Below are 22,133 nucleotides of genomic sequence, written 5' to 3'. Positions count from 1 at the left end.
TGACAGATAGAACAAAATTAATTATGAGAAATTTCTGGCCAAAAGTAAAATAAAGAAAAAGTTATTAGAAAATCAATGAAAAAAAATGAAAAGTCGAAAGGTCACCTCATTGATCGAGTCTGTAAACCTCAACTGATAGATGCAAGAAATTGACACAAATTATTCGTTTTGCCTTCTTTCATCGAATGGTCAATTCGTTTTCTCAACAAAATTAACACTTTTATTTAATCATCCAAAAATATCCAAAAATTGAAAAAAGTTAGCGAGCAAATCAAAAGGGACCTTTGATTTGGAATTTTCGTCAAAATGAAAAAACCAATTTTTAATTCTAATTGTTCTAATTTCTTAACCAAACCATATAATCTATTTAATTAATTGCAAAATAGTTGTTAGCTATTCAGGTATAACTGACCGAAAATTGATAAAAAAAGTCACACCAATTTGAAATTAACAACAATCAAACCTCCACCATTTTTGGCCCGGACAACCTAATAATTGAAAGTTTCAATAATACGATTTACTATCAAGCCCAAGATTCATCAGTTTTTCATGGTGTAAGCTTAATGATAAGGATAATGATCAAGTACATGTAATGTAAATGTAAAGTCATCATTAGAAAGCAGCTAATCGGTTTATTTTTAAAACAATCAATCACAACGAATAACAAATTGAGTTGATTAACTAAATTGTGTTAAACTCCTGCCGCCATACAAACCAGTACAACAATATTGATATAAACAGCAGTTTTTAAATAGTTCACCTTCAAACAGCGCAATTAACTTTTAAGTGCAAAAACAGCATTATTATTATTATCGACAATTACCAAAGGTAAATCACAATTGGATTGCATGTCTTTCATTCAAGTTTCATTCAATTTTTGTATCTTTCGCTTGTAATATTTATTCCCTTATTTTAGGTGAGACTACTTTTTTTACTCAATCCATTTTAATTTCAAGTGATGTTACCTTCGTAAATTAGATTATTATATTCAGCCAAGTGTTATAAATGCGTTTCATTTCAGGTAAGTTTTAGTTGATTATTCAAGAAAGAAAGGTTGAAAATGATTTGAAGTTCATTAGAGCGAAAGACAATTTAAAAAAAAATGAGGATAATTATGAATTTTTTTATCCAAATCATCAAATTGTTGCAGCATATCGATATTGATAGATTACGTTACCTTTTTTTCACTGAATGGATCAGCAAGCAGCCAAAGAGTTGTAAGACTAAAGAAAGGATAAGAAAACGATTCGCGATTCAAATGGTGTTTTCAAGTTGATAAACATTTTCCCATTCAAATGTAATCAATTATCATCTGTTTCAGTTAATCAACTTTACCAACATTCACTTCTAAGATTAACATGATTGTATTTTCAAGATTCAAGTCAACTCTTTGGGAATAAAATCTTTTGTTATGAACCGATAATCAGATTAAATTTTGAATAAGCTTTACCTTCATTTGGTATTTCATCAACTGTCTGACTTGATTACACGTTTTTGTATCATTTTTACTTCATTTTCAGACCAGTTTTTTAGTCAACTTGCAAACAACTTGCTTATCGAATCTGAATCAATTGACGTAACGTTGATCTACCGTGTTTCCGCGCATCCTAGCACCGAGCTTGTTAATGAGTAGGTTCACTTATTAGTCACTGTTGATACTCGCTCTTATGCACTGTTGCCTAAAAATCAACTTAAAACCGGTTTCCATTGGATACATATTTTTTTGTTTTGATTCTTGCTTTTTTAATCATTTTCAAGTCACAGTGCAAATCTATGAGTGTCAACAGTGAATTAAAAGTGAAATTTATCATAATTAAGGCCGTTGCTAAAGGGTGTTCAATATACTTCCAAACTGGTGGAGATTAAATTATGATAATCACAATCAAAAACATGATAACTCGAGTAACATCACAATAATAAAGGTAAAGGATGGAAGGCGAAAGGTAAATAACTTGCTTATCATGTTTTTGATTGTGATTGTCATAATTTAAGCTCCGCCAGTTTGGAGGTAATTACATTGAACATCCTTTAGAATGCGCGGAAACACGGTACATTTAGAATTGATTGTTTGTCGTTTTGTTAACTGGGAAATGGGGACTTTTCAATGCCAAAAGAAACTTGATTTTTTTCAAGTTTACATTTCAACGATACATTGTATCCCAGGATTGAATGACCAGAACAAGGCTCACCCTTTGGTTTATAGAAAACTCGTAAAAATGAAATTTTCGTGATTCAACATGAAAATCAAGTACATTAAATGGATTCTCTCAGTTGTGAACAAGGCCAAATTTTCAAGGAAATAAGGAAATATATAATTTCATTTTGATTGAAGTAGCCATTACAGTAAATAATCATTGTGATCAAGTAAACCTGAAAATATTAAAATGGGATAAATTGTGTTTTCCAGACGAAAATTAACCTCTCATAATAGATAATTTAAAAACTGGTCAATATTTTCCCTTAAATGTTGACCAGAAATGATTACGGTTACAGTTGCAGTTTGATTGATAAATGCTACATTCATAGCGGCTACAAGTTTAATACGGGCTCAATTTGTTACATACAATTTTCATTTTTCAATTTGTGTTTTGCCGACAAATATTGATGAGAAACTTAAAATTAAAGGTAAATTTTGAAATGAAAAGATATTAAAGTTTTGTTTCCAGAAAAGGCTTTAATGTCAAGTATTGAGACTTTCAGGATTTGAATTTATTTTGAACAATCAGATCAGATCAGACAATATAAAGGGTCAACTGATATAAGACTCCAAATAAGTATAGATGCAAAACAATTGGTTTATCTAGATATTTATTATCTTAGGTGGAAACATCAGGAAATTTCAATTGAACTGCATGTTTTGCTTTTGACAAATCTGTTCATGTTGCTCAATGTTTCTGCACTTTTACTGAGCCTATTAGCTGTTGATTAGTTGTATTAATTTCCAGATTCAATGAAAAATATATCTTGATATGTTAAGTACTGCATCGGATTGAATGTATAAGAAGATTTAAATTGGTTGCACTTTGAATCCTGAAAGCAAAGCAAAAGTCAAATGTACAATTGTTCACAGATTAAAAACATTTCTAATATTTTTTTGCAAATTCAACTTCAAGTAGAGCAATCATAGAATCGCAAACACAATTTTTTCCTTTATATTCGCATTTAGCACGTTTTCGAAGAGTCCTAACCTAACTATTCAATGTTTCATCTAATTTGTCCAGTTTAGTTTACCTTTAAATTAAAACTATTAGCAAATATACAGTAAAGAAAGAAAGTCTATTTAAATTGATTGAAGTAAACAACTTTTGATCCTCAAGTATTGTCAGTAAATGTTTCAAGATTCATGTGATTCTTGAAGATTGTATCTTCATCTCGAGTATAGTCAGCTGTCAATGTATGATGAGCAGACGAGTCATAATAAGATTAAGATTATCAGATAATCCAAGTGTTTTAACATTGAATATTCAATTGTAAATCTAATTTTGTCCAGATCACGTTTGGATTGCTATTCAATCATTGCTGTTTTAGCTCTTGAAACTCTTGATCACAGATAGTCAATAATTGAATAAACGGCGAGAAAATTGCTTGATCCATGTTTGTGATAATATTTTAATTGATCTGAAAAGAAGAAGAGATCCAGGATAAGATGAGATATTCTGATGATCAAATGGCTAACCAACCTTATGATCCTTTTTCTGAGCAATCAGATGTGCAGTTGCAGTTGGAATAAGAATGCCGATTAATCACAGATGATCATGGATTTGAAGAGTTATTTGGTTTATTGATTGATTGCTTTGAAAATAGTGATAAAATGTTTCAAAGAAAATTGAAAGAAACTGAAAGACGTAATGTTGTTACAACAAATGAAATATTATTATCTGAAAAGTCTGTCACACATGAAGACCTCGGATGTTGCACTTTAAGTCGTTAACAGTTATTGTTGGTTGATTGATAGGAATAAATGGGAAAAGTGAAAAGTGAATCAACAAATTGTTTATCGTTGTAATTACAATCACAGTCCAATGCAAGATTAATCATAAGTTATGTTTGTGCATGAAAAGATGTTCAGAAATATTGTGAAAAGGCAATCAGTTGACGTTGTTTCATCATTTTTAAGGTCGTCAGTATGAGTTGCTTTAAAATCCACCAAACTCCATCTCTTTTTAACCAGCAAAACAAATGTCTTCAACTTGGTTCAATCGATTTTACTGGAATATCTTACAAGGGAAGTAACCTCGTCGGTACATGACATTTCTGACCCGACATGGGCTTTCCATTAAACTCACTTTCGTTTTGACCTGCCCGTACCAACGAGGTTACTTCCCTTGTTAGGAAAGTTGACTTAGCATAGTTTGATTAAAATCCAATGTTACACTTGATTTAATCGCAAACTAATTACTCTTTAAGGCTTGTTTAACCTAAATAAGCATGTAAATGCATGTAACTATTAACTGATAATTGATTGTAAAGCTTGACAAATTATAAGTATTCCTTAATCAAAAATTAAGCCAATTAAGGAAGCTGAAGTCTTAAACAGTTGCGTTGAAATACGAAGCAACTGTTTAAGAAGATGTTTTTCATCGCTTGAAACAACACTGGCAGATACGAATGAGTCAATCATCATTTAAATTCATTTTATTAAATCAGCAGATTTCATCAGCAACTTTAACTAGCTATATCATTAAAATATTGCAATTTAATGGGCAAAAGTTACCCACAACTTTATATCTGAAAAATTTAATGCCAATGCAGTATTCACTAGCAAGTCAGATTAGAAAGAATCTTTCGTCTTTGCTTGATAATCTGTGGATAGAAATCGCCCAGAATCTCATTATCATGACTTTTAGAACTATTTGATTGACAAAGTCGTTCAAATTTGCATGACCATTTGCATGATTCCCCCTTAATGGAAAGTCTGACAAGCTTATGACAAGCTAGTTCGCGTTGCTCAATGATGATCCAATTTCCCAAAATTTTAGTTTGTAAGTCACTTCCAAGATTTGGAGTCAGAGAAAACTTTCAACTTTAGATCATAGAGAGTTAACAATGCTAGTTGAAATGATTGACCGAGTCATAACTCCTTAAACGAGCTACAGATGCAGTGATCCCTTAATGATGAACTTGATTCAGGATTTTTTGCTTGAAATTGTTAGTGGGTCCACTCAATGTTATCTCTAAATCTGGCTTATATAAACCAACAGAACAATCTCGAGCAATATTCTCCCGCAATCTGTTCCATAGAGTTTCTCAAAATTATTTAGCGCTATTATTACAGACACAGGGAAATACGTTAAATACGGTTGCTCCAGACTTGATATATTATTAATAATAGTGTTAGTCAAGTCAATGATATTAGCTGTTTGGGATAAAAATAAAAGATTAGAAGACATGATTAAATTAATGAATGAAATTAATGGAGAATAATTGGAGAATTAATTTAGAATAATATTAATAATATAATATAGTAATAGTTAGAGTTAATTTGTTTCTTGTACATATTTTAAGATTTTTACTGTTAAAATGATTGTTGATTATTTGCTAATGTTAATTTGTTTCTTCAGTTTGAATCGTCAGTAATGGGGAAACAAGAAATAGCAAGAAATGACAATTAGACTAGAACAGAAACATTCAGCGAAATTTGATCTTGATGGTGATAGCTGCCCCGAGAGTCTTGACCCTTTCTGTTTGCCAGAATCATTGATGTAATTTTGATTTGTTGTTGTCAACTAAAACAAGTTCAAAATTTAGTCTCATTTTCATTTCCATTGTCAGTGAAAAGGCTAATCAACAATCAAAAAGTGAAGCGATTTATAGTCAAAAATTGCAGGAAAGAAATGAATGAACAGATAAATTACTAAGTCTTTTACATCAGTGGCAATAAAAAAATGGGATACAATTGATTGAAATGGGAATCTAAAAGTGTTTCAAGTTGGTAAATATAATTAGCAACACCAAAAATTTAAATTAGTTTATCATAATTTTTCATCATTCAATTTAATCAACTGAGAGTTGATTGGAAGATTGAAAATAAAAACTAAATGCTTGACAAATGTCAATTTTACAATCGATTGGGAAAATTAAGAATAAAAAGGAACATTAAAAGATCAATTGATTAAATGAACATTAAAATGGTGATGCTAATTATCAATAATTAATGGTCAGAAAAATTGTGTACAAAATGTAAACTTTTTTGGCGAGTTACATTTGACAGAGAAAAATGGGGAAAATGAGAAGACTAATAACAAACTGTGTTAATGACGGAGATATAATTAACTGTTAATAACAAAGACAAGAAAGTAAAATGATGATGAAGATAATAAGGAAGATGATGATGATGAAGAAAAAAGATGAAGAGAATAAGTTGTTTTTTTAAGCGTCATTTCTTTATCATTTGGATCAATTTGCTTCCATCATGATGACAAACTGAGTAAAATTTAAATTTTTCCTGCTTCTTTTGCATCATCACTGTAATAATCATATTTTACTTTCTTTATCCTTGGATTTAAATTGTACAGCCTTGCTCTTTTATACATGATGCTCATTAATCTGAACAATTTCTGGTTCAGTAATCAATTTTTTGTCTAAATATCACTGTTTTACTTTATCACCAAAATCAATTTCAACTTTCCTACTAAAATGTTGATAAAAATTGAAAATAGTCAAAAACTGAATCGATTAAAATGGGATGAAAAAGATGAGGCTCAATTGGATTAAGGAAGAGGAGAAAGTATTGAAAGTAAACTAAAAATAAACTAATGTATATGATTTTTGATACTTGATTAGGTTCATTTCAGAGGCAGTTTTCATGTAAAATCAATTTAGACTTAGAGACACATCTGGTCAAAGTAAAATCTAACATTGTCACTTTTTCAAAATTAAGCATCGATTGTAAAATCGTCTAATTTTTCAATCAAAAAATGCTTTCATAAATTGTTCTTGATTAGATAACTCTAGTTGATTGTAGGCAAGTTTATAATTTTAAACTCAATCAGTGAATGGGTAAATAAGGAGGATAAAACAAGTTGCCATAAAAGTAGATCAGGCAAGATAAAAGACTGCATTAATATCTTTGGTCGCTAATGAACAAATAATAAGATCGATAGAAATATAATAAAACCTCAAAAGAAGGTGAAAACAAAGTAAAATTATCTAAAATCATGAAAAAAGGATTATTAGCTGCCCTTAACCTGAGTAATTTGAATCGACTACCAATTCATTATTAAGACTAAATGTATCGATTGCAATGGAGAGGAGGAAAAGTTGCCTGAATTTCTGCTCATCATGAATTTACGAAATCGCTCTAAATGCATCATGAAGGAGAAAAATAAGCTTATATGAAGAAGATGAACAAAAGATGAAAGATGAAAGGAAAAATATGAAAAGATTCAGAGTTAGCTTTTCCGATGGAACAAAAAGGAAATAAAAGAATGCTGAAAGTTGAAGAAAAGGAAGAAGACGAGAAACAGAAGAAACAGAGAAATGAAGATGAGAAATGGGAACAATTATCATGATGATCTTTAGTCCAATGGCTCTGTCTTTCAGTAGAGTTTCACTCGCTTCTTTAGATCATTTCGTTTCCATTCTGGTAATCGATAAAATTCAAGTCTTGACATATGAAAAAGGGTCGAAAATTCGTCATTGGATAAATGCCTCTAAAAAGATAAAAGAAAGATACGAATTAGTGATTATCTTGATTAAAAGTTGGTTTATAACGGAATAAATGAGTAGACATTTTATTTATCTTCATCAGTTTTAACCGATTTTGACTCTTAACTTTCACATTTAAGTCAAGTTGATGGCAAAAGCAAATGTTCATAATGAAGCATGATCTTTAAATTAAGAAGCTGAAAATCATCATGTAAGAAGCCTCAAGGTTGGAATGAGCTCAAAATAAGCCATGAAATTCGTCTAAAGCATGGAACGTTTTACCTTTAGACTTGTGAGAAAAAGTAAAATGCCATTCATAATTAACAATTATTCAAACATTCAGTTTCACTGTCAGCCAAGGTAGATGGTTAACACACGTTTATAAACATATTTATATTGAATTTCACCTGCTGGCTCAATATATTGTGAAAAATCATTTAAATCGTGATTGTTAACAAGCCATTCATTTGAAATTTTTAATAAATCATAAATTAAATTCAAGATGCAGTTAAAATCTGTTTCAATTCTGTAAAAACTCACACCAAGACTCTTGACTTTTTATTGAATCTTATTTAGTTTCCTTTCAGATACTCAAAAGGCAATTCACAAAAGTGTAACAAAAAACATTTCCCACTAATTCAACTCTAGATGAATTGAGTGAAGAATCTTGTATGGAAATGAATAAACAAAGAAATGTTTAATCAAAATCTTGAGTCGATGTGAAGGCAATCAAAGCAACTGTACAGCGCTTGAAATGTTTCAACTTAACTAGTAACATTTAGATGTTTAATTGATTAAAACCATGAAGCTAACAGTTCCGAGTCAAACAGTGAAAAAGATTGTATTTGATAACAATTCTGTGCATTTAGCAAGGAATCTTAGAATGGAAGGTTCAAGGATGAATCAAATTGTAAGGAAGCTTAAACTTTCTAATTAATAGCATTTGATGGTGAAAAATTTCAATTAGAGAAGCAATTAGTTACTAAACGAGTTGAATTGTCACCTTATATCAAGGTTGGTAGATCATCAAGAGATGATCATCTTCAAGTGAATATGATTAGAAGATTTATGCGAAGAGCAACAAAGCAAAGTATAATTGTAAATAATCATTACAACCATTAGCATAGACAATCGAAAGTTAGTATTGAAGGGTGTTTGATTGCTGTGTCGAGGTTGAAAATGAATTGAATCAGACCTGATTAAACTGATTATTTAGCAACTTCATGTTGTCCCTGAATGATTACATGATTATAATAAACATAACAGAATGAAAATATTTAAACTTTGAGAGAGTGAGAAAAACATGAAGATAAAAACTGCTGATTCCAGACGATTACAGAATTCTGAATTGGCTGAGTCTCAAGCTGGATCAACTATCAATGTTACGTTAATGGCTGAGCACAAATAAAGGTAAATAATGATGAGACTCTAGATAATAATAGGAAAAGAGAAAAAATGTTGAATCAATTCAAATGTAAACCATGAAAAAATATATTTCTTGTCCTTGAATTTCATCAAAGAGGTTACACGAAAAACGAAATACTGTCAATAGTGAAAGATTGCATGGCAAATAGAGAATAAGAAGTGACTGATTGAGTGAAAGAGTAACATTTGTGAGTCAAGGAACAAGTCAAAAAGAATAGGAAAAATGGCCTTTTGGCTGTTCGACCTACTACATGGTTAGCTATTGGGATGCAAATGTAATAATTGCAAATACAGTTTTTGGAGAAAAAATCTAGTTTTGACTATTTTCTCGAAATTTTTTATCATTTAATTTTAATGGCTTATCATGACTCTATGCAAAAATCAGTTGGCTTTACGCACTATGTGGTTTTAAGCATTTTTGAACTCAAAAACTATGAAAGCTGAAAAAATGATTTTAATTTTGGGTATCTGCAAGTGAAAAATGTTTGAAAAATTCTGAGGGATTTTTGACATCATTCAACATTGTAATTGCTTAACATTCCCATCAAAATTTCCGGTAATGTTTCATGTTTCAACATTTCAATTGAATTTTCTTTCTAATTGAAGTCTCAAAATTTCCATCAATACTTATTTTTGCATTAACAGGTCCATATTTTCAACACAAAACCAAGAATAATTTTAAGAGTGACTCAAGAGACTCGTGATGTGTCTTTGAACAAATCATGACAGCAACAGTTTTTTCAATCTGCAAATCATTGAAAAATGTTTAACAAGCACAAAGGATAAAGTGTCTTTCGTGACAAGTAAGAAAGGCACATTACCACAATGAACTTATCATTGTACGAAACCATAATAGCAATTATCTCAATGAACGACATCAACATGTAAAGTTAAAAAGTAAATTCTGTTCTCATCACAAGTCAATAATGATAATTTATCCACCTTTTTGTCTAATATCAAGGTTGTGCAGAAGCAATTTTTCGTGTACTTTTTGGCAAAATAGGAAGTTGATTCAGTTTCTTGATGACATGAGTGGTTTTATAGTGAAATTGTATTAATAATGCAATTAGGAATAAAAGAGAGCTGAGTAACGATGAGAAGTTAATCATAGAAATGCTCTCTCATGATTATTGATGGACAAAGTGAATTAAAGTATTTAACCTGAAAATCAACAACTAATTTGATTGATAAAGCCTTGGATCGAGTGAAAAATTATTACATTCCCTGGATTGTACTTAATCAACTGTTAGGGAGGCTCAAAGTATTAACGAATCAAATTATCTGTAATTTCCATTCTGTTTCAGTTGACCTTATTCGTTGTTTCATGTCTATGGTTTCTTTCAGCAAATCTATTGAAATAAACCAAGATTAATAATAATATTGATAGGCATATTAGATAGTCAAATATATTAGACCAACATTAACGACATTAATCTTAGCAATTGTTACACCCAATCCCTGAATATCTTCATGGATTCGTGGTGGAACAAAAATATTACAAAAAGGTTGAATCTGGAAGACAATTTTTCCCTTCTGAATAATCTGTAACCAAGAGTATTCCTAAATCTTGAAGGAACCAAATTTAATCCAGATTAACATGGAGCTTGGCAAAACTAACCAAAAATATTGTCTGCAATTATTATCTCAATATTATGCATTCACGTTGGGTGGTAGAAATAATCTTTCATGGTAACATTTGTTCTTGCACTTTTAAACTCTATATAAAGTATCTGTGGAAATAGATTTTAAAATTGAAACAATTTACCATGAAAGTTGAGTTAAACTCAAGAGTTAATTAAGCAACAATTAGATTGATTGGCAACTCAATTAAAGCTATTGATTCTTTGTTTCAATACACAATTGCTATGCAATACAAGCCAAGTTTTAGACGAGCTTGCAATCAAGATTTGAATGTATTTTTAAACAAAACTGGATTCAAAGACTTGACAATTCAAACTATTATTTGATTATTCAACAAACTTGTAGAAAGATTAATTGCTATCGGGAAAAGTCAATCCTTAATGAGACTGATTAATTATACTTGAAAATACTTGAAATATAAATACCAATGTTCAGTGACATTGTCAAAGGAATGCTGATTTACAAATGAAAACATTGAATCTTAACTGATCTGTTCATCGTGATAGTTTGGCAAAAGCTTTGAGATAATTAACTTGGAATAATTTTTTATAATTAAATCTGTGAATAATAAAAGAGGTCTGACGATAAAGATGAATGAGGTTTTTAAAGATTATTAAAAAGATGGTTTCATGGAAATGGAAAACAAGAAAATCTGAAATGTTTTTACCTTCAATGAAACAATTATAGCAAAAATTGAAAGCCCAATTGTATTCAATATAAAACAATGAATTAATAGCAATAAACTTGCAACAATAGTAGGAATAATGGGATTCAATAAGGACATGAAATTGAATCCTCTATGTGTGTCTGTTTTCTGGATTTTTTTTGAAATACCTGTTGATACTCACTCACACATACTCATTGTGACATGAGTTTTTATGCCATTAAATGAGTCAATAAGATGATGAAGACAAAAAAAATGTAATAAAAAACAGCAAACAAAATACATGAAAATGTATTTGGGTCACTCTAAATACCCACCTCAAGATGACATCGATCAACATCAGGAGGTAATCGATAGTTGGTTGTAGTGAGTAAATGGTATGGATACAGTTTTGGTGGTTCATTTGAATGAAGGTGAAAGTTAACATTAGGCATTGATCGTCTTAAATGTGGACTGTAAGATGCATATCGATAGCCGCTGATTCCATCCGAAAAAGGAGTTGTCCTGAAAGTACCACTCATTGAATGGTTCTGGTGAAAGTGAGAATGAAAAAGAGAAAAGAAAGAATCATATTGATGAAAGAACAAAGTATCAACAAATTGAATGTTTTGGTTAATATTTTTTGCATTTGTTGCTACTTCTACTGTAATTAATGATGAAGGAATAGTCATTCATGTTGGCAAAATTGGCTGACAATTAAATGACAATGACAAAGGATGAAAGGTAAAAAAGGGATTATTTACCATGAAATGTCTACTCCGGTCGTGTTGCTCTGATTGAGTTGAAACTTTGTACAAAGTAATGAAAGGTGAATGATGAGGCAAAATAACAGGGGAAAGAGAAGAAAGTGATGAAAATGAAAAGAGGAAGAAAATAAAGAAAAAAGAAAAGAGAAAAGAGTGAATAGAATAATGAAAATTTGGGTTGATGGAAAAGAAAAAAACAAGTGATTAGTTTTTGTTTGGATGTTAATAGTTGATACGTACTATCAGACTTAGCACAATTGAAGTCGATACTTTGGGTTTTCTCTAGTTTACTGAAAGGTGACTCCGATCCCTGGTTGGGTGGTGATCAGGTATAATTTGTTAGTGGAAAGAGAAAATAAGGTGAAAGGTAAGTCAGTGTGAGAATGTAAATGTAAAACAATGAGAAACATTATACATGAGGAACCGAATAACAATCGGTAAATGGAGGATAAAATATTGAAATTGATATTTACATTGAGAGTTCCGTCTCGGTATGAGAGGCCACTTTTCAGCCCATAGCCGGGCTTCGGTACATTTCTGAGAGAAGAGACAACTGCGTGTCAATTAAGATAATTAATGTTTAGGGCTCAGGTAAACAGTCCACTTAATACCATTGTAATTCAACGGCGGTGGAGCATAATATTGAAGCTTTCCTCCAGAGCTACGGTATAGGGATCCTCGGTCAAATTCATCCTCTTCCCATGGTTTTGGTCTATCAATATCCCGAGAGGGTGCTAAGGAAAGATAAAATTGTAAAATGATAGTTACAACATGATTCTTTAAAATAATAATCTGAATTGTTTCACTGATGCACATAAATCCAAGTCAATTATGGATTGAGAGTCATAAATGACAAGAAATGGCAAATGATTGACAACTTACATGCATTCACCGGATTATCATATCTCAATCTAGTTGGTGGTTCGACTTTAGCTGAAGGAGTTCGAGATGCATTTCTAGGATCAAGATGCTCCTTTTTCCAGGCCATTATTTTTTCTCTTTCCTTTAGAGTTTTCAGGAATACTTTACCAATGCCTGTTGCAATTTTGGAAAGTTCTTCTTCTTCTCTTTTCAACTTTTCATCTTCAATCAATCCTTCTGTAGCTGTACCTCCATCAACTTCATCTTCATCCAAATCTCTTGAACTACCCGACCAACGTCGACGTCTTTCTGGGTCAGTGTAAGGAAATGGTGGAGCTGGAAAATCGTCTCGTTCTATTCGTGGTATATCATTGGGTTTGGGTTTTCGAGCACTTGGATAATGAGCCAATTCAATTGGCTCTTCATTATTCATATGAGGTGAACGAGGCCTGCTTTGACTGGATGATTGAAGATTATCGACCAAAGCTTGCATTCCATGTTTAGGTGAAGGTTTCATTTTACGACGAGCAATGAATCCCTCTGTAAATGCGAGAAACAAAACAAAGTTAAAGATTGATAAGATTGAGTCGATTGTAATAATGAGCAAAAAATTAAATTTACCTGGAGGCCTATGGAATTGAGGAGATTTTGGTGGTCGAGGCTCTAAAGGACGTCTCAAATAACCTTGAGTGGGTTCAGCTGTAAGATAGCTATTGGTATAGACATGACTTAGATCGCTAAAGATTGGCTCACGATTTACAATCCCAGGACTTCGCCTTCCATACTAAAGAGTAAACAAAATGTATTGAAGGTAAATAGAGAATTGATTAAACATAATTAATAAACTGATAATCAATAAAATTTCAACTTTTGCAGCTTGCTGCTGTTGCTGCTGGTGGCAATGGTGATGTTGTCATCAATTAACACATGGTTTGTGTAATAAATGCTTGATTTTGTGGTTACTGGATTAGAATGATTAATTTCCAGATTTAATTAATAATGGGAAAATAATAAAAGTAAAAAAAGCAAAAAACTAACCTGTTGGCTCAAAGAACCGTAAGGACTAATTGATCGTGATCTTGGTAAACTCGGGGAGTGAATATAACTCCCGTAGTACTACTCATCATCAAGTTGCAACATTCAAGGAAACGTGGATGATAATTGAAATAATGATTGAAACAAGAAATAAAAAGGTGGAAAAAATGCAGCATAACAAGACCATGCATCAGGATGGAGATAGTAGTTTGAATCATTGAGTTGTGTCATTATGATGCAGAGACATTTTTGTGGAGAGAAAGAGAAATTAAAATGAACAAAAACGAAATAAAACAATATAAATGCTCTTGCAAAGGTAAAATTACGTGCCAATAGGAAGGTGGGGTTATAATTATAATGGAAATATAATTAAGGTTGAAAGGCATAAAGGAAGTGTGTTAGTTAAAGGAAAATGTTGAATAATTTTCAATTAAAATTCTTTCTTTACCTGGCCATCGTAACCATCTAAGTAAACATCTTCAATTCTAGCATCAGGTCCTGGTCCACATCGAGGATGCCAAATGGCACCACCTTGCATATACATTTCTTCCCCATCACCAAAAGGGTCACCACATTTGGTGCATCGAGCACAGGTCGGATGGAAATGATGATTATCACCAGCTTGTAACACTTTGCCAGTAATGTATCGATCACAATGGGCACATCGAACCCCAAATTTGTTTTGGTAATCTTTTTCACAGTAAGGCTGTCCATCTTTGCCCATGTACTCGCCATGGAGTACATTTTTACAACAAGTACACTTGAAACACCATACATGCCATTGCTTGTCTAGTGCTATTAATGCTTGGCCTTCTTGAATCTCTTGTGAACATCCAGAGCAACCTAAATAAAATGAGAAGAGATGGAAAGATAATGTTAGACTAAACAATAAAGGATAATTTTTCATGCAGAGCAACCATATTCAATCAAATCTTTTTCCATACACATGAATCAACCATGAGTGAAGGGAAAAATGGACGAAGTCAAGAGTTATTCAATGGTAATACATGATAAAGATCAGAATAATAGTAATTATAATGATGGTGATGATGAGAGAAGAGGAATGATAAAAATGATTGATAAACAAATATTTGACTAACCAGAAAAATAACAGAATATATGGGCCAAGGAAGTATCAATATATCTTACCTGCCCAAATGTCTGTTTTATATTTTGCTTTTGATGCAATTTTTTCACGATATTAACGTATGTCTATATATATTTATAAGTTTTCTTCCTTCCTTCCTGTTTTTACAGCATTGACCTTATCTTAATTTTGCTCAGGCAATGTTAAAGCTAAACATTTGATGAAAAGGCAGTTTCGACTGAACTGAAACAAAAAATATTCAACCACAAAAAGTTGGGTAAAAATTTGAGAAACAACACGAAACATATATTATCTACTCAATCACCACTTGGATCAAGTTTACTTTTAGACTATGGTTGAGTTCATCATCATCATCATCATCATCATGATTTGGTAAAATATGCGGTGTTAGCAATGTTTCCCATATTTTCAACTTTCTCAACTCAATTTAGAAGTAAGAAGAAGGAAAAGGAAGGCAAACAGAGTTACATTGACATAGTGAGGAAATGAAGGAAGATACTAATTTAATATTATTCATAATTGTTAGGTAATAAAATGTTTCCTTACGAGGCCCAGAATCTTCGGGAGATAAATCGGGACTATGTGAGGTGACCACAGGTATATCTAGACATCGTGAACATACACATTCTTTGCCGGTATAAGTAACCTTCTCACCAGGCGGAAAAGGTTGTCTGTGAAAAGAATAGAAAAAAATGGTTAATTTCAAATAATAGAACTAAATAAAGATAAGAAAAAATCAATAATTAGCATGAAATTTCAACAATCAATTCAAGTTGATCTAGTTACTAACAAATGACTGGTGATAAAGTTTCTGAGCGAGCGCAACCTGAACTTCCATCGTATCTTCCTCTTCATTCTCTGTCACCTAATTTATGTCTCACGTTAGACTGACTCCAGGTTAATGAGATTTTTATTGAAAATAGGAAGAGAATCGATGTTTATACTGAGTAATACTATCTTTCATTCATTTCCTAAACTAGCCATTAACATTCATAATGATTAATGTTTAAATGTACATACCTGCAACGAGCACAAACAAAGCATTGTTGGTGATAAGTGTTTCCTAAAGCTGTAACAACTTCACCTTCTACAAACTGACCACATCCCTGACACTTGATACCAAATAATTTTTGGTAATCGTTGGTACAATAATATTTCCCATCCTTAGTAAAAAATCCTCCCTGAGCTAAAGACGTTGAGCAAGCTGAAAAAAATGAAGAAACAAAAAGATTAGAACGATAATTTGATTAAGTTTTAGGAATCATATTCGCCAATCTGACTAAAGAAAAGTATTTACCTGAACATTTGAAACAGTCAATATGGAAATACCTTTCTTGTACTCGCAGTACATTTCCAACACACTTTTTGGAGCAAGCTTCACAAAAAGCTTTCCCTGTAGAAGAATAAGTAAACATAAGAATTAAAATTAATTGAAATAAAGCAATAAATCATATTGAAATTAATATGAGCAGTAAAATGATATTTTTTACAATTAATCAAATGCATAAAAATAACTGTTTACAGCTCGAAGTAAACATGGTTGAAATAATGAACAGTCAACACATGAAACAGTTATTTTTATTTGAATATATTGGCTAATGAATTGATTAGATGAAATGATCTGTATCAAGTTTAAAATAACATTACTTAAGACACTGAAAATCTTAATTTTCAAAGGATTGAAGAGAAAAGACTTGAATAAATGGAATAATATCTCGAGTAGTTTTTTTCATTTTATCAAAAATTGCAAGGTTAAACCAATCACATTATTAAAGATGATAAAACATGCCAGAGATAATGAATGTTGAGTCAGGTTGAAACTGATTTAATAGAGAATGGTCATTATAACGGTCACTAGAAACCATCTAGTTAACTAACATATGATTAAACAGTAATCTTCAACCGAATGACCCGACCCCACCTAGAACAGTTCTATTTTGGTAAAATAAATTCAAAGATGAACCAACCTTTAGCTTCTCCTTTTTTACTATTCATTGAGACAGTAAAATGTAAAGTTGTGATGACACAAATGGAATTTGAATTGATGGATGTTGATTAAAATAAATACACAATCGATTATAAATTAGCAATCAAATCACTTATTAATTGATTCCAGTAAAAGTAAAGAGATTGAAAGCACAAGATGACAAAATAAAAGGTAAAAACCGTTGAATTGATGTTTCTTTTTCTGTTTCTCGTCTCATCTAAACCAATGCATTAAATGAAGCTTCTCATTTGTTAAATCAACATGAGAGCCGATGGTGCTGATGATTGAAAAAATATACACAAATAACATAAAAAACTGATTACTTAAAAGATTGATACCAGATTGATGAATAAAAATATAATGAGCATCACAGAGTAACTGATGATCGGCTCAGTCTGAGCCGTTCTTTCCTTGCTCCATCCTCTCTTCCTTTCAAGCCTTACATTTTCACACAAGAAGATAAAACCCAAACAGCTCCATCTTCTGATTGGCTGTTAAAAAGTCTGTTGCACATGCTCTGATTGTTATTATTTATGTTTGTTTTTTGAAATCATGGTGAGTGTTTTTTTAATTAATTAGTAATTAATCATTAATTAACCCTTTTTTTGTGATTTTTTTTCTTTCCAGGCCAGCCCACCTCCCAACCAGGACTCAAATATGTCCACCACCTCCACCACCACCATCACCAACCAAGAAACACCTGTTATGGCAGTAAGTACCATTTTTTACTTCGAACTCTGACTCGATAATTAACTAATTTTTGATTTCATCTTTTTCTTTCTGCTTTTCAGTTATCTTTACAGTTTCCCTCACCAATTGACCTGGACGATCCTTCTTCAGGACCCAGTACTGGTCGTGTAAGTGTTTTTTAATATATTTTAAACCCCCTTATACCCACTGATTTAATTTTTTCGAGTTTTTTGATTAACTGTTTTGTTTTTTCATCTTTTTTTCACTTTTTTCAGCGTCCTGGAGGCGTCCCACCACTACCTCCTCCACCCAGCTCCTCTGAATCCTCTTCATCATCATCAGAGGATGACCAGGTATGTTTATTGATATTGTAACTTAACAATTTTCTTTCTGTTTTATGAATTAATAACATTTTTGTTTCTTTCAGGAATCTGATCACGAAGCTTTTGAGCTTCCACCCGTACCTCCACAAAAGACCTGTGGCTCAGGGTTGCCCAAAGCTCAGGTGGGCCAGGCCGATTACCCGGTGAGCAAAATCCTCAAACGAGGATATGCTTACAATTCAAAGCTTAAGCGCCGGGTAATCGGCAATCTGGTGGAGCATGAGCCCCTCATCTATTTTGATGAGGAGCTTGATTGTCCTGACCTGGAGCCTGAAAGTTATGTAAGTATCTTTTCGCTGAAAATTCATCGGATTTCGCATATTTATTATCTAGACATTCATTTATATTAATTCATGTTTTCTTTTTCGTTTCAGGGTCCAATTGCTACTGGCAAAAAAGGCCACCGGTGGGCTCATCTTGCTCCAGCCGAACTTGCGGCGGAGGAAGAGAAGATGAAGAAGAGGAAGAAATGGGGCATCGACCCCAAAACACCCTGCCGTTTTTGTGGCAAAACATTTGCTCGCAAGGATGGGGCCGATGTCCATGAGCGGGACACCTGCACTGAGCCTGGTGCCCCTAATCATGTTTGTGGCTCGGACCCCGAAAAGCCCTGTCCAACCCCTTGCATTGGTCCTCGAGTCTGGGTTCGATCGGCAGGCAAGCCAAGAGGAAGGAAGGCCAAAAATCCTTAAACCCCCTTAAACCCCCTTATTTTTTATTTCCGTTTTTTTCTATTTTTCTATTTGTTTCTCAATTAAAAGAGTATTTTGATAATGATAAAAATTCATTATTTTTGTAATAAACAGCTTTTCGAACATAAAAATGTTTTATTAACAATTCATTCAAAATTAATACGACTAGTAAATAGCTCTTTGGAAATTGAACTTTCTTCGGGATTTTTCTTAGGTTTTTTGCGTTTCTTGTTCGCAAACCTTTTTTGCTTCTCAGCTTTTGATCCAGATCCTTGGGAACCACTTATTGAAGAGATCACTTTTTCGCTTGACGCTCTAATACCATCAATTGTCGGACGCATTGGTGTAATAAACTTTTGTATTGCATCCAACTCTTCAGTGGAATTGCAATCGTTTATTATGGAGCAAAAATCAGTAATCAATTGCCTTTTGCGCGAGTCAAAATCAGCTTTTTTGGATGTGACAGGAAGTAAATTCAAGCTATCATCTACTTTATTCACTTCAGCAGTGGATGAATTTATAATCAAATCTGCAGCTATATCATCATCATCATCAATTTGCTCTGTGCTTGTTTGTGGAAGTTTTTCTTTTCTCTTCATTGCGACAAAATGAATGTGTTTACACATGTTCCCACGAATCACGAAATCATAGCATTCACAACTGACTTCTTTCATGCACACATCACAGCTTTCACAATAAAGTAAACAATTGCATTCGCTGACTTTTTTGATTGATACGCAATAAATGTTGATTTCATTCGTTTTTTGCGAAACGACTGACCATTTATTAGGTTCCAAAGCGTCCGGAGCAAAACTAAATGAACAATTCAGTGCACTTTCGTGTCTTGATCTCAATTCAGTTAGTTTTGAAGGAACATAACCTTTCTCGTTCCGTATGAGTTTCTCATATTGCATACCATAGGTTAATTTCATCAAACATGCGATCGAGTCATCCATTCTTTTGACTTTTTTGCCCTCCATGTAAACATGTTTCAGGTTTCTGTAAAATTTAAACCCCCGTAAACCCCCGTAATGGCAAAAAACAAGATTAGTTTTGGAATTAAGATTTGAAATTAGATCATACCTGTGAAAGTTTTCCAGATGCATATTTGTATTGATTCCTAGATATTTTCGATAGCACATAGCCCATTGTTTGACTCTGTTACAATAGTTGAGTCGTAAATACGAAACAAAACTTTTTGATTCATTTTTACTTTCATATTTCTTTAAGAAGAAATCTAAAAGAGCCGAAAATTCTTTTTCATCAAGCTGTTGATGAACGGCTAATAAATCTCTTTTGAGTTCTTTTTTTGTTTCTGGACATGGAATAGTTGAAATGTGTTTGTTCCAATTTTTCAATACATGCCACGTACAGAGAAGATGATGCTCAGGTGGACCAATAGTAATACACCAAGCATTATAATAGCCATTGAAATCATCAGACATGAATACTTTTGGAGTTTTAATATTGCAAACTGATTTGACAGCTGAGAAAAAGGTAACACAAGTTTCAGTGTCAACCTTTGAGCTGTAGAGATACGCAACAGGAAAGCCAGTTCTGAAATAAAAATATTGTGAGTTATTTATTGTAGCTTAAGTTTTAGTTTAGGATAATATGAAACATGATCTACCTATTTTCATCGACCACCATAATTGTAGTAAGTTGAAAGTCGTAATCATTGGTACCATGAGTTGAATCAATAGCAATAATATTTTCTCCGTGTTTTTCCAGTAGATAGCGTTGGCCGATTGTGGAAATTCCTAACACAAAAGAGCTTGATCCATCTTCGGCTGGCTCTTGATACAGTATGATTGGATCTTGTTCAGAAGATCTCATTTCTGCAATCCAAGATTCAACACTCACTAAGTCATTCGCGTTTCGGTTAACATTTGCTTTCAAATTGAACGACTTAGTTATGTTTTGTAAATCTTTTTGCGAGGTGAGATGTACTCGATTTACTGTCTCTTTGCTCCAAGTCATCCTGATTTTGTTCAAGATAGCACAGCGACTCATACCGATTGAAAGATAAGCCGCTAACTCTTCTCTATTTGCTCTTGGTAGATTAATATGTTTGAGTTCAATTTGATGACCAATATGAGTTTTGTAGAACAACACATTAATATTGCCATCAATCAGTTCAACTTTTATTCTTGATGGACACCTTCCTCCTATTTTTCTCGAACCTTGAATCTTCATGTGTCTCGATCTTACTGGCTGCGGTTCAAGTGTTCCTGAGCGATTACAATCATAATACTTTCTATTTGGATTCGAAGAACTAATTGTATAATAGGATGAAGTTTCATCTTCCATTTGCCTCTTCCATTCATCAAATTCTAAACCCACGTAAACCCCCGTAAATAAATTAGCTTCTTTATAACAAAAATTTAGTAACTTGAACTCACCTTGCCTCGATGTAAATCGCAAGTTTGTTAATTCAATTTGGATATCATGATGTATTTTGAGGTGATAAACATAATTATCCTGGTTGGTAATTAATTCACTACACAAAACACACTTAAATCCGTTTGCTGTTCTGCCATGAGTATTATTTTCATGCTTTCGAAGATTTCTCTTCTCACTAAATGTCTTCTGACAAGCTCCACAAACAAAATTATTGACAGTTGGGTCAGCTGGGCTTAGATCAAAAACCGGTTTTAAAGGACAAGCCATTTTACTTATTTTCAATACAAAAAATACGGTTGTTATGGTAATTGTTATGCTTTATTTTCATTGGAGGGAGCTGTTTGGTTTTTATCCTCTTGTCATTTTCACTCAATACTCGTCAACAACATCCATCGAGCTCCATCTATCACCAATAAACATAACAAATAATGTGGTATCAAAATTCATTTTATCCACAAACACTGATATATTTTGTATTTCCCACCATGAATCTTACCACTCATCTTCATTCTCATCTTCATCACTTTCAGTACAACTATTGATTCGACCTTAATTTGCTGACAAAAAGCCTCATGTCTGCTTATTTTTTCAACGTCTGTACCAATTTTGAGTCTTTTCAAAATCAATAATCTCAATTGTATTTGCAGCTGAAACAGTTTCAAATAACAATCTTTTTTAATCAATTATTATATTGTTTCAATTTATTTTTTTTACTAATTTGAAAATGTAAAATGCGAATTATCGTAATAAGTTTAAATATTGGCTGACCAATAACAATAAGAAGCTCAATTGAGTAGAATAAAGATTGACATGTTAATGAATTGTTGTCATCGCCAATTACTTCAGTTGAA

At 32.4% G+C, this 22,133-nt stretch overlaps 3 protein-coding genes and 1 long non-coding RNA gene across 7 annotated transcripts; 2 read left to right on the top strand and 2 right to left on the bottom strand.

Annotated features, from left to right (window-relative positions):
• Positions 1-688: 688 nt before the first annotated feature.
• LOC149094570 (uncharacterized) lies at positions 689-1,416 on the top strand. Of its 2 annotated transcripts, XR_016197836.1 has the most exons (3): positions 689-828; positions 917-1,021; positions 1,151-1,416. It is a non-coding gene; the product is annotated as an uncharacterized LOC149094570 (long non-coding RNA). The 2 variants fall into 2 exon arrangements; XR_016197835.1 differs by lacking the exon at positions 689-828 and having other exon boundaries at positions 897-1,021.
• A 4,016-nt stretch (positions 1,417-5,432) lies between these two features.
• On the bottom strand, positions 5,433-17,569 carry LOC107361279 (actin-binding LIM protein 2). Of its 3 annotated transcripts, XM_015928064.3 has the most exons (14): positions 17,095-17,569; positions 16,425-16,520; positions 16,148-16,331; positions 15,674-15,798; positions 14,468-14,862; positions 14,023-14,100; positions 13,606-13,768; positions 13,006-13,524; positions 12,735-12,857; positions 12,597-12,676; positions 12,364-12,433; positions 12,121-12,164; positions 11,695-11,907; positions 5,433-7,652 (listed from the first exon to the last, which is right to left on the bottom strand). In XM_015928064.3, the coding sequence occupies exons 1-14, from the start codon at positions 17,120-17,122 to the stop codon at positions 7,539-7,541; spliced, it is 2,232 nt and encodes a 743-aa protein (XP_015783550.1). In that variant the 5' UTR covers positions 17,123-17,569; the 3' UTR covers positions 5,433-7,538. The 3 variants fall into 3 exon arrangements, 2 of the variants coding, with proteins under 2 accessions (XP_015783550.1, XP_015783551.1); XR_003082077.2 differs by lacking the exon at positions 12,364-12,433; XM_015928065.3 differs by lacking the exon at positions 14,023-14,100 and having other exon boundaries at positions 17,095-17,537.
• Positions 17,570-17,746: 177 nt separating this feature from the next.
• On the top strand, positions 17,747-19,003 carry LOC112539966 (uncharacterized). The gene is made up of 5 exons (XM_089266447.1): positions 17,747-17,825; positions 17,906-17,971; positions 18,080-18,157; positions 18,232-18,468; positions 18,562-19,003. Exons 1-5 carry the CDS (start codon positions 17,772-17,774, stop codon positions 18,877-18,879), a joined length of 753 nt encoding a protein of 250 aa, XP_089122573.1. The 5' UTR covers positions 17,747-17,771; the 3' UTR covers positions 18,880-19,003.
• LOC107371466 (uncharacterized) lies at positions 18,910-21,576 on the bottom strand. Its single transcript, XM_025162839.2, has 4 exons — positions 21,282-21,576; positions 20,510-21,212; positions 19,963-20,436; positions 18,910-19,878 (listed from the first exon to the last, which is right to left on the bottom strand). The coding sequence occupies exons 1-4, from the start codon at positions 21,547-21,549 to the stop codon at positions 19,026-19,028; spliced, it is 2,298 nt and encodes a 765-aa protein (XP_025018607.2). The 5' UTR covers positions 21,550-21,576; the 3' UTR covers positions 18,910-19,025.
• Positions 21,577-22,133: the final 557 nt, after the last annotated feature.

This window comes from Tetranychus urticae, chromosome 1 (assembly GCF_039701765.1).
Source record: "Tetranychus urticae isolate SD_2017Ah chromosome 1, NJAU_TeUrti_SD_1.0, whole genome shotgun sequence".
In the NCBI taxonomy this organism is placed as follows: domain Eukaryota; kingdom Metazoa; phylum Arthropoda; class Arachnida; order Trombidiformes; family Tetranychidae; genus Tetranychus; species Tetranychus urticae.
This window is presented reverse-complemented; position numbering and strand designations above follow the sequence as displayed.

Bases quoted from the DNA above. Each gene is read 5' to 3' on its own strand.
- LOC107361279 (XM_015928064.3), bottom strand. From the start codon at position 17,122: ATGAATAGTAAAAAAGGAGAAGCTAAAG. The intron at 16,521-17,094 runs GTTGGTTCATCT...ATTCTTCTACAG, and splicing joins TAAAAAAGGAGAAGCTAAAG to GGAAAGCTTTTTGTGAAGCT. The intron at 12,677-12,734 runs GTATTAAGTGGA...ATTGACACGCAG, and splicing joins ACCGCCGTTGAATTACAATG to TTGTCTCTTCTCTCAGAAAT.
- LOC107371466 (XM_025162839.2), bottom strand. From the start codon at position 21,549: ATGGCTTGTCCTTTAAAACCGGTTTTTGATCTAAGCCCAGCTGACCCA. The intron at 21,213-21,281 runs GTGAGTTCAAGT...ACGTGGGTTTAG, and splicing joins GCGATTTACATCGAGGCAAG to AATTTGATGAATGGAAGAGG. The intron at 19,879-19,962 runs GTATGATCTAAT...TAAATTTTACAG, and splicing joins CATCTGGAAAACTTTCACAG to AAACCTGAAACATGTTTACA.
- LOC112539966 (XM_089266447.1), top strand. From the start codon at position 17,772: ATGTCCACCACCTCCACCACCACCATCACCAACCAAGAAACACCTGTT. The intron at 17,826-17,905 runs GTAAGTACCATT...TCTGCTTTTCAG, and splicing joins AAGAAACACCTGTTATGGCA to TTATCTTTACAGTTTCCCTC. The intron at 18,158-18,231 runs GTATGTTTATTG...TGTTTCTTTCAG, and splicing joins CATCATCAGAGGATGACCAG to GAATCTGATCACGAAGCTTT.